The sequence below is a fragment of the Pyxicephalus adspersus genome, chromosome 1, assembly GCF_032062135.1.
Source record: "Pyxicephalus adspersus chromosome 1, UCB_Pads_2.0, whole genome shotgun sequence".
Classification (NCBI taxonomy): domain Eukaryota; kingdom Metazoa; phylum Chordata; class Amphibia; order Anura; family Pyxicephalidae; genus Pyxicephalus; species Pyxicephalus adspersus.
This window is the reverse complement of record NC_092858.1, coordinates 3894460-3906617: the sequence shown is the minus strand read 5'-3', so window position 1 is coordinate 3906617 and position 12158 is coordinate 3894460. Positions and strand designations below refer to the sequence as shown.

The following is a 12158-nucleotide window of genomic DNA, read 5'->3' as shown; positions in this document are numbered from 1 at the left end:
TGCAAATTACTTATAGTCATTGTCAAGTTAACTGGCACTGTTTTATTCTGGTCATCTAATGATCCATTACATTTACACCTTTTTTCTCATCACCTATATATTGACACCCAGATGACCTTACTTACAGTCACTCTCTTTTTTTTTTTTATTTCAGATACCTGCATGGAGCAGAAACATCAGCTGTTCTCTGTATATAAGGATCCATGTCGGGACATGGCTGGCTGCGATAAACGAGGCACGGTGGGTGAGTATATATACACTGGATAGTCTGGTATTCTGCTGCAGGACCGAAGGATCCAGCTGGCAGTCAGTCATTCTTTTATGTTATTTCTTTTGGAACTAGAATATTACAAGTTCCTATCACTATAGTTTTCTCTTTTATAGTGAGCTGCTGGTCTCCTGTTCAGCAGGAGGGAAGCTTTCAAAGTTACCATTGGCTAATGTGCCTTCTATAGGATAACTGAATAGATGGGCAGAGGAGTTTAGGGGGACGGTGGTCTACTCTTTTCTCTTTCCCTCCACCTCTATTCAGCGAATGGGGCAGTGTGCTGTGGGATTTAAGGTCCAAGGTGCACCATACAGGGTGTGTAGGGAAGGGGGCAATATCTGGAGCCAGATCAGGCATATAAGGAAGGTAGTATCTGTCTTCTGTCTTCTCAGTTTTCATATTTTCATTTAAATTCTAGACCTGAATCGTCCAAAATGGCCACAGTTCAGCCTGGCAACCCATTTTATTTGACCCGTACCTAATACACTGCAGCTGCTGCAACTTGTGAGGAAAGCTGATTATTATTATTAGCTTTTATTATTCCTTTGCTGGCTTTGCTGTTATTTGTCAGAGCCCAGCAGAGGAAGCATAAGACTTCCTTATGCTTGCTTTGTTTCAGTAGCTGCTGTGTATCAGGTGCGGGTGTGGGGCAGCAGAGGAAGGGAGAGTATGTGTGTATGTATGTGTGAGTTTATTTGTCTACCACGGGGTATTGCATATAGAATTAGTGGAATAAATCATGGAGGTGAGTTCGCTATATTTCTGCCTTTTCACAATATAGGTTACATACTGTTAACCTTCTGTTCTATACGTTACCATTACTTCTGCCCCAACCTCTGTGTCACCTGACCTCTGCACCATGTTACACAGCTGACCTCTTACTCCATACTCCTGTGTATAAATATGAGATCTGCCCCTGGAGGAGAAAGGGTGGACAACCCAACTCTAAACAATATTGTTAAAGGAGGGAGCAAATGACTGAATTTGGTGTTTTAGGTTGGCAGATGGGTGAATGGGTACTATGTAGATATGGAGGTCGGTGCTTTGTGGTTTACTGTTGGAAGCAATAACGATGGCTCTTTTGTTTGTTTCAGGCACTCTTCTCCGAGCGGATTCTCTCTACCACGAAGCTGTGAACACTCCGGCCAGTCTGAAGAGGTGAGATGGGACTCATTAGATGCCAGTTGTATATGTCACTTGTCATGTTCATCCTGTTATCTCACTCCATATGTTCTATTGCAGGACTCTGGAATCGGAGGCAGAGCGAAAGTTGTATGTGGCCCCTCCACTTTCTGAAGGTATCGACGGGAGTGGTGCACACTGGACGGGTCGGAGAATTGATTATATTCTGCACAGGGAATCCGATTCTTTACTTCCTCTGGTGAGAGTTCTTTATTATTACCCCCCACCTACTAGATTGTAAGCTCTTCAGGGCAGGGTAGCACTGTCAGTATTAGTTAGTCATTTGCAACCCCTATTTAATGTACAGAGCTGCGTACTATGTTGGCGCTATATAAATCCTGTTTATTAATAATATTAATAATATTTCCTGAGATTGTACAAAGCTGTTCCCTCCTATAAAAACTGTGTAGGTTGTTCAGTACTATGGTGATGATTTAGGGGTGTACTATCCTATAGATATAATTTAGTCGTCCCAACCTATAGAGATGATTTAGGGGTCTCCTAACCCAGGGTTCCCTAACACCTGGTCCGCTTAACAGGTGGGCCATGGCTCTGGCTGGTGTCCCCCCCCCAGTGGGGTCAGGAAAACGACCCTGCCTGAGGGGGGGGCCCTGGCCAAAGCCGCAGACCTAGTCCCCCATACAGGTCACAGGCTCAGAGAAGTGGGCGGGTTTGGTCTCTGTACACATGACTCGTGAAACCAGAACCCCACCCACAGTGGGTGGGGTTCTGGCATCATGACATCACTCTGAGGGAGTTTCTTTCTCTTTGAGTGACACACGACTCCCTGCGCATGCGCGGTGCGGAGTCGATGCATTTAGTAGTCCGTGGGCTCCAAAAGTTGGGGACCACTGTCCTATCCTATGGAGAGGATTTAGGGGTCTCCTATCCCATTTTGGTAGGACAGGGTTATCCTATATAGCAGGGGGTTCCCAACTTACAGCCTGCGGGCCATGTCCGGCCCACTGAGCTGTCACATCTGGCCCTCTCTTCTTTCTGCTCGTATCTGCTTATCTTGTTGGGGATGGGGCGCATGCATCTCCTATGTTCCTCTATCGAGATCATGCTGCCAGCCGCTTGTACTGAAAGATAATCCAAGCAGCAGCATGAGCTGTGTTCATGCTTCTGTCATTATCCCCATGTATAAATCCTCATATCTCCTTCACTGATTGACATAGAAATGTGAAATTTTCAGAGTACACAAGGGACCCCAAGCTACTAAACCAAATGTAAGCCCCATAAATATAACAAGTTGCCAGATACGGGGTCACAAGCATAAAATCCTAACAACATTCAGGAATATTTTCACATTAAGTGGGGCTATTTCAAGACCAGGGTCCCCAAATTGGTTTCTCATGTTAGGGATCCCCAGGTCCCACTTCCATGGCAATGAACATTACGGTACTGCCAATTGTCTGTGTGCTGTGGTGCCCCTTAAATTCACAAAACTTTAAGACTGGCGGTGAGGTTGCGGTGCAGTTATTCCTTAATTGTGCCACTTAACCCTGCCTAGGGGGAGACGCTCCGCACCGCTCACTGCCCCCTGCAGACACTGTGGTGTGAGAGTCTGGTGAGCTGCCTGTTACACATAGCTGGCCATTTACATTCTGTGACCCTCAATGTCTCTGGAATAGAGGGATGTTGGTTCTGAAGATGTAGTAGTAACATTTCGGTCACATTTCTGTACCCCTTTCTGTCACATGAATTGCATTTCTCTGGAAGTACCCCTTGCAGAGATTCTTGATTTGTCATCTCTTTTATTTGGTGCATATATGTTATGGTAACTAGAAACAGTTCAATTTATTTCATTTTAAATTAAAACTATTCTATTTTAAACTTACATCTTTAATGTTTGTTTGCATTGTGGCACTCACGTTTTATCCCAATGTCAACAGCGACCCCCAGATGACAAAAAGGTTGGACACCACTGATATATATAATTTTTAGGCTTTCCTATCTTAATAAAATGTCTTATCCTCTTAAGCCTGTATAGGGTTTTTCTGTCATATGGAGAATGTAAAGGCATATCCTATTATTATTTATTTTTATTAATAATAATATACAGTATATATAATGCCAACATATTACGCAGCGCTGACCTATCCTATTCTATGGAAATTTATTGGGGTTCTGTTAGGCTATTGGAATTGGATAGGGGTGTCCTATCCTACAGAGAGTCTAATTATTTTTATTTAAGGTACCAAAGTAATATATATATATATTCTTAACTGAACTTTTCACCGATGGATTACGGTTATTATTATTACACAGTATTTATACAGTGCCAACATATTACGCAGTGTTGTACAAAGTCCATAGTCATGTCACTTCACTATCTGTTCTTCAAAGGAGCTCACAATCTAATGTCCTTACCATAGTCATATGTCATTAATACAGTTTAAGGTCAATTTTTGGAGGGAAGTTAGTTAACCTAACTGCATGTTTTTGGGATATGGGAGGAAATTGGAATACCCAGAGGAAACCCACACAAACACGGAGAGAACCTGCAAACTCCATGCAGATAGTGTCCTGGATGAGATTGGAACCTGGGATCTGCAAAGGTCAGAGTGCTAACCACTGAGCCACCGTGTTGCGTTATCTTTGTCCCTGTCCTGGTGTTGGCTTTATGAATCTAACCAGTTTTGTTTTTGGCTGCAGAGCATGGCCCAGTTATTTACAAGGGGTACCCATTGTATAGCCGATGCCCACATATTATAAACATTCTATGACCACCAGTGTGTGGCCTCTGTTAGTAGGTGTGCTTCCTATAGTTTTCAATTGATAATTATTTTCTTTTTGTTTTCTTTTTGAAGGCTTTGAACAAGTTCCAGTTCATCACGCAGCTGGCTGGGCTGTCGGATCACATTCCGGTCTCCATGCACTTTTCCGTCTCCCTTCCAAAGAGCACATCCTTATGATGGAACGCCTCTATACCTCAATAACACTAATGACCTTTATTGTACATGTGATGGGTTTACCAACCTAACATTATGTGAATGTCCTGTTAAGAATAAAAAAATATCTGTTCACTTTGCCATGTTATTAAATTAAGCTCAGACATTGCACAATAAAATATATATTTTTTGCAACTGGCCTGTCTGTGGAATGAAATGCATCTCCCTGGGTCATGTCTGGCATTCCTCCTTCCCCACCGTTTGACACCTTTATTCTACTGGCCAACCATGAAATGTATCTGACCGCCATTGTGGCAGCGCCTTTTCTCTGTTTGTATAATGGGTGAATGGGCCTTTACCTTCATGTCAGTGTTTAACCTCTATATGGCATGGTTTAGTATTCCAATAATAGTACAGTGGGGGAGCCAGACATTGATATGACTCTTGTCCAGCTCAATATATCCCAATTCAAAGCTTTAAATGAACCTTGCTCCTCTTCTATTGTAAACTTACATATGCCTTTTTCATGATGTCATTGGTAATTATACTTTCACTGTTGTTTTTGTATATTTATTCTGCTGCTGCAGGTTCTACGCCACCATCTTTACTCACCAGGTCATCAAATACTGGCTGCTCTCTCTTGCTTATTGCAGCTTCCCAATGACACAGCTGCAGTTCTCATGGATTCACTGAGCAAGATCTGGCATCTTGAAGGTTAGCAAGTTCAGCATAGAGCATTGACAACATCTGTGTGATCTCTCCTGATATTGCAATAGCAACCTGTAAACAAGCCACAGCTTCATCGGTAAAGGGGTAAGATACCATGTGATTTGCGTCCTGAGTTAAATCGGTAATATTGATGTCATGTGGACACAGATAACTTCATTTTCATAATATTACATTGTGCTGATTGTGGAATCTGGGCATCCTTTGCAGTAATTGCAGTTACTTTATTATGTGAAGGGAAATACTGACTTCTTCTGAGAACTTCAATTCTGTCACTAGGAAAGGGAAAATCTTGGCATCTAGTGACTATATTAGAAAACTGCACTTTATAATTTATGTTAAGAAACGACAACCAAGACTGGAGAAGCTGATGAGTACAGGGGTACATACCCATTACTCATTCCAGAAAGGGTTACATTAAACTTAAGAAAATAACTCACATGAAACTGTGCCTGATTTGCTAAAGCTCTCCAACACTGGAGAAGATATCATCAATCATGGGAGAACATTAGTAATCCAGCAAACCTGGATAGGAATTCTTTGCCTTTTCTATTAGCTGGCATATGTTTTTAATCCTACAGATATACATAGTGCAGTGCTCAGAAGTATGTAAGGTATAGCCCAATATAAAGTGCTGATCTTGAGTATGTAGTATACAAGCCATTAACATAGTTCAGCTCTTAGGAGTATGTAGTGTAGAGCATGACACACAGAGAACAATGACTGGAGTATCTAACCAGCAGAGAGTTAAGTGGTCCTACATACATAACAAACAGAATAGCATTTAGAGTAGTAAGTATGTAACATACAGCATACTATACAGAGTATGGCGCTTAGAAATACATAACACTGTACATTACATATTCCTGACAGCTACACTAATATTTCTTTGTCGGTTTCAGCTAACTACATGCTGCACTACAGGCTTATAGAGTACAGTAGTCACTAGTATTTCACATACAGAATGCAGCAGTCAGAGCCGTGCAATGTATAGCATAGCCTACAGAGTGCAATACATCAGTGGCTGCATGTCATGTTTCAGAAGGGGTTTCCTGATGATGATAACAGTGGACCATGCCTAGTATTGTTAGTTGAAATGGTCAGTACCACATCTGATGCTAGTCTCCATCAGCTGTATATGTGCCATAGTGACACTGTAATAGCATGGTTTAGTGACATTGGGTTGAGCAACACTTTCAGATGTATGATTCATTAGGCAAGCACAATATGTATGAAGAGGAGCAATTCATCAATTCCAGACCCAAAGGAGCCGTGCAGAGTTCTGGTAATGTGCAGCAGAGGAATGACCCCCATGTGACCTGGACACAACTCTAGTCAAAATGCAGAGGTTGTAAAAGGGCATTTTAAGCCTATTTTTCTGACTTATATTTCTGTAAAAAATACATTCAAAATAATTTGAAGGCACACAAACATAATATAATTTACATTATATAAGTGATGAAACTGTACCTAGTAGATACATGCCAGATATGTCATCTTTTAGGAGTATAATATCTTATAGATATTTTTATTTTACTTTACTTTTTACAAAAGGAGCTGAGAAAATTCGTAAAGAGATACCATGGTAACATGGTGCAAGCAGTAGGTATGGTGGCATCAAGAGTCTTTGGACCCCCAATGTCTTCCCTGTATAGATGACAAATGTCCTGAGTACAGGATTGTAAAGGAAATGTTAATTCTGGCTGATAGCAGCCTAAAACTGACATCAGTGACCTGGAAGTGCTCAGAGCAAAACTTAAAATATTACGTCTTTTTCCACACTTATGGTCTTCCTGTACAAAAGGTGATTAGTCCCACTTCTCTGCACACTATGACTTACACATAACTAGCAGTAATAGCTGTAGTAGGTATCTTAAATCGGTCTCGTTTCCTGTCTTATGGACTACAATGATCATCCTGCTCACTCCTCTCCATTTGTGCTGTCCTGACCCTACTCTTTCAGATATTTGCTGTCTGTCTTGTGACTCATTTATTTATCAGCCTTATGTTTGGGATGAAACATAAGTCTGTATGAAAACAAGGTCTGTCCAAATTCTTAGTGCTAATACAGTGTGTGAGAGGCAATGCTGTGAGCTGTGAGAAATCTCCTGTCCATGCTGATGATTTTCCTATAATGCTGTTTATTTCACACAGAATTCTACTTCACTTAAACTTGGAGTTACAAAGCAGTTCAGTGAGTCATGGTACTGCAGTGTTGTCCCTTCTGTGCTAACCACGTGCCAGGGTTTACACTAGGGTTGTACCTCCTGAGCTAGCCTTGTGCCAGGGTTGTACCTCCTGTAGTAACTGTGTGCAAGGGTTGTACCTCCTGTGCTAACCACGTGCCTGCACAGTACAGACACAGTACAGAGTTTTTTTTGTGCTGTCAACAGTGACAGAGAATACCTGATAAGAAAGGTCAGTAAAATACTGTTTGGGAGATGAGCTCCACATATGGAAGGGAAGTATGCAGCTAGTTTGCTTAGAGTTCAGTCCTAACACAAGGGAAAAAAACTATATAGATGTATTTGTATGTGAAGAACAGATCATGAGTAGAAGTAACTGCCTGAAGTGTATTTGATGCCCTCTGAATTTTTTGGACTCCCCATCTTTAACTGCGTGTGACTTTATAGGGCCAAAAGTATTTGAATGTTTGATGATCACGTTTGTTAAGTATCTCATTCCACCATGGCCATTATTATTGAGTTTCCATCTCCCCAAGGCTTCACTACCGTCTACTTTTCTGGGAAGTCTTTCCACCTTTTCCATTTTGTAGTGTCTGGTGGAAATTGTGCCAATTACTGAGGTCAGTTTATGATTCTGGTTGAGAAGGCCTGGCCTACAATCTTGGTTCCAAGTTTGACTGATTACATTGACAGGAAAATTTTGGTAAGTCATAATTTTGGCAAATCAAAAAGTTGGTTTTGCAAAGTTTGTGCAGCCAAGTTAAATATATATGATGAGATTTACGGGTATGTGAATTTAAGATAAAATTAGCTATAGATTTTTTTTATTAATATACAACATTTCTGTAATCAGCAATTTTATCCTAGTGTACAGACAATACTTTGGGCAACAGATGAACCTAAAAACAATAAACAGCTGGCTTACAAAAACATAAAAATACACATAGAAAATAACGATATAATAAACATAAAATTTGCAATTTTAGTAAATTCTATAAAGTGTTGGAGATGCCACATTTGCAGCTTATTTTCTTCTGGAAAGCCTCTTTAATGTCCTTGTTTCTCAGGCTGTATATAATGGGATTCATCAGGGGGGTTAATACTGTATATAACATGGCCACCAAAGAGTCCACGTCGGATGAATAGGATGCTGTTGGACGAACATACATGAAGATGAGAGGCAGGAAGAATATACTCACCACAGCAAAGTGAGAGGCGCAGGTAGAAAATGTTTTCTTACGACCATCGTGGGAAGTGATTTTGAGGATCGCTGAAATAATCCTAACGTACGATATGACAACTAAAGTAAAGCTTATTAGAATAACGAAGGCGCCAATGGAAGACCCAACAGCTACATTGAAAGATGTGTTGGCACAAGCCAACTGTAGCAATGGAGGATGATCACAGTAGTAATGGTGGATGATATTGGGACCACAAAAAGGTAATTTTAAAGCAAGGAATATGGTTGTTAATGGAGTTGCAAAGCCTCCTGACCAGGCCACAGCTGACAGTGATGCATACAATCTTCTTGTCATAATGGTTGGGTAGTGTAATGGTGAGCATATTGCTATGTAGCGGTCATAGGCCATTATGGACAGGAGTAAACACTCGGTTGCTGCCAGAGACAGAAAAACATACATCTGGGTAAAGCAGGAGGTGTAGGAGATCGTATCCAGGTTTACCAGGAACTTGGCCAACATTTTTGGGATAGTTACCGAAGTGTAACTCATGTCTAGGAAGGAGAGATTACCCACAAAGAAGTACATCGGGGTATGGAGACGTTGGTCAAGAAGGACCAAGAGGAAGATGATGCCATTACCAGACAAGGTGAAGAGGTAGATACCAAGAAATACAAAGAAAAGCAGGATCTGATATTCCTGGAAGCTCGGGAATCCATAAATAATGAACTCCGTCACAGGAGTGAAAGTTACGTTGGAAGAAACCACGGATGGAAGGGAAGCTTGATAGACCTAAAACAGTTTGAAAAAAAAAAAAATAAAATACAGCTGTAGCTTGAACCAGATTTTACATTGCTCAATGACCGTAAGGATGAGCATACTCATAAACTTTTTCTTTTGGTATATAATCATAGTTTCATAGTTAGGTTGAAAAAAGAGTCCATCAAGTTCAACCATTAGGGAAATCAACATATTCCAGATAAAAACCCCTATAGACATAGTTGATCCAGAGGAAGGCAATAAAAACCCTGGTACAATTTGCTCCAACAGGGGAAAAAAAATTCTTCCTGATTCCATGAGGCAATCAGATGCTCCGTGGATCAACAGTTTCTATTATCTTTACATTAAAGCTTTAATACCCAGGTAAATTACTAACTTTACCCCACTCCCTCTAGGTCCCTTGACCTCTTCCACTTTCTCAATACCCAAAACTCTACACATAGATTTACCACCCAATCTTTATTTCATCTGTTTGGCTTGCAATTACCGTCTTTAGGTCTATGCTGGTATTTATAATTTGCCAGCCCAATGACAGGCTGGTATTTTTGACCTGTCGCCATCCCACTTTGTGCCAGTCCCACTACTGATCCCACAAGCCACCCGCCATCACTCCAATCAATGTGAATGCACACAACTGCCTGGCAAAGAAACTCCTTTCTAACAGTTCATGGGCACAGGACACCATGAGGGAAATGAGCAGATGGAGATAACCACATTAAGGGATAGCAGCAGGGTGTATTTATAAATCATGATGTCAAGGAAACTTGTGTACAGAGTGTTGTTGATGACCCATGGAAATGAAAAAGTGGGGTACAGGGAGGCTTTAAAGTGTATAGGGTTGTGGGGAGACATTATGGAGGGTATATAAATAAGTGTGTTAAGGGTCAACGACAACATTACTAACCTTTAAACCTTACCCTCAGTGGCTGGCATTTTATTGGTGTATATGTAGCAACCCTCCCTACATCCAATACCAGTACTCCACAAGTACACTGTATACACTTATACCAAATACCAATTAAATATATAATACAGTTCAAAAGATTAATAAATAAAAAAATGAATCACCAAAAGTAGGTAAAGGATCACCCCCTGCCTAATAAAATACTAATTACTAAATACTAAAAACAAAAAACTAATCGGCTTATCCATTGCACACAAAGTTGTGAAATTTCCCTCCACTTCCACTGTAATAATTTTGATTATAGAGCTATTATAGAGCTGAACTATGTAATTTTAATTTTGGTTCAGCATAAAAAAAATCTAAACCTCTTTCTTTGCTTTCTCCTTGCACTCCATGGTTTTTCTGTAAAAAAAATCTAATCCCAGGACATTCCAGTACTTGTTATTGCAACTAAAGGCAGGCAATCAACTATGAGAGGCAAGACACTGCCAGAAGATCTGGGGATAAAAGTGTTGATAGGCTAAAGTTGACAGATGGATACCAAAACAGTCAAAGACTTCGCCTAAAGTCTGTAATTAGGAAATGGAAGGTGTATGGTACCAATAGGACTCTTTCTGGGTCAGCCAAACCCTCAAAAACTGGATGGAAGTGTAAGGAGGAAATCAGAGAGGCTACCAATGCCTATGCTAACTCTGCTAACTCTGAAGCAGTCAAGGGAACTTATGGTCATTGTGGTCATATGACGAAAATATCACAAGTATCCCACAAATGTGTATTGTAAAGAAGGGGTGCAAAAAAGAAAAGGGCTAGATTAGGTCGATTAAACGTTGATAAAATTTACCTTGAAGGGTCAAAGGACAAGTGGAAAATGCTGGTATGATAGATGAGGCTACATTCTAATTTGTTTTAACACCAAATGGTACACCTGTTCGAAATCCAATACAGCTTACCTAATCAAAGCCCAGATATAAACCCCATTAAAATCTGTGAAATGACTTAAAGATTGCCATCCACCAATGGTCACCATCCAATCTGACTGAGCTTGGACAGTTCTGTAAAGAAGAGCAGGCAAAGTTGGTAGAAAGTTATCCCAAGAAACTCAAGGCTAGAATTCATGCTAAAGGTGCTTCTACAACATATTGACGTGGGGGTGAACATGGCCATGATCCTTTATTTTTCTATTAGTTGAACTCCATAGACTTTTTTGTAATATATATATATTTGGATTCACACTTCATGGGAATTATTATTTTATACACATTATTTATATAGCACCAACATATTACAATGTTCATAGTCATGTCACTAGCTGTCCCTCAAAGGAGTTCACAATCTAATATCCCTATCATAGTCATATGACTTTATTACAGTCTAAGGTCAATTTTTTGAGAGGAAGCAAATTAACATTATGAAATGTGGGAGGAAACCCACGTAAACATGGGGGAAACCTGCAAACTCTATGCAGATAATGTCCTGGCCGAGATTTGAACCTGAGACCCAGCGCTGCAAAGGCTGGAGTGCTACAGTACATCTGAGCCACCGTGCCACCCCAAAAACCAGCAAAGTAAGAGGTACTCTATGACACAAAGATATGATATGAATCCCTTTTCTTATCTTACCTTCCATTGATCAGCTCCCATATCAAACACAAATCAAACAATTGCTAGAATTGGCAATGTTAATAAATGAGTCCAAAGTTCAAGTAATTAAAATCAATGTAATATTCATCATCAGATATTCAGTTTTGGGAATTTGGTACGACTGGTACGCTGCATTCCCTGATCTTGTCTGTATAAAAACAAACAACACAATGGATTTTCTTTTTATAATCCTAGCTATAACCTAAACAGAAGGGCCTAATGTATGGGGAGAAACCTCCCGGGAATTAATAATTCAGGACAATTGTTTGTTGTTGATGCTGTTGTTTTAATTCTTTTCAAAATAACGCTCCCTTATGCCCTATACCATAGGGATTAATCAAGATATTGAACATATGTTACCATCAACATCAGTTACTGACATAATGAATATATTCAGTTA

At 40.3% G+C, this 12158-nt stretch overlaps 2 protein-coding genes across 2 annotated transcripts in view; one reads left to right on the top strand and one right to left on the bottom strand.

Moving 5' to 3' along the window:
• Positions 1–4539, top strand: part of LOC140323626 (sphingomyelin phosphodiesterase 5-like) — a 9443-nt gene extending 4904 nt beyond the window's left edge. Inside the window, exons 4-7 of the mRNA XM_072400870.1 lie at positions 155–244; positions 1363–1426; positions 1511–1649; positions 4264–4539. Of these exons, the coding sequence (XP_072256971.1) occupies positions 155–244; positions 1363–1426; positions 1511–1649; positions 4264–4368 (398 nt within the window). The 3' untranslated portion in view covers positions 4369–4539. The remainder of the gene's footprint in view (positions 1–154; positions 245–1362; positions 1427–1510; positions 1650–4263) is intronic.
• A 3709-nt stretch (positions 4540–8248) lies between these two features.
• LOC140321815 (olfactory receptor 6N1-like) lies at positions 8249–11758 on the bottom strand. The gene is made up of 2 exons (XM_072398597.1): positions 11738–11758; positions 8249–9226 (listed from the first exon to the last, which is right to left on the bottom strand). Exons 1-2 carry the CDS (start codon positions 11756–11758, stop codon positions 8249–8251), a joined length of 999 nt encoding a protein of 332 aa, XP_072254698.1.
• Positions 11759–12158: the final 400 nt, after the last annotated feature.

Coding starts and splice junctions, on each gene's coding strand:
- LOC140321815 (XM_072398597.1), bottom strand. CDS start 11,758: ATGGGAGCTGATCAATGGAAG. Junction 9,227..11,737: donor TGGGAGCTGATCAATGGAAG/GTAAGATAAGAA, acceptor AAACTGTTTTAG/GTCTATCAAGCTTCCCTTCC.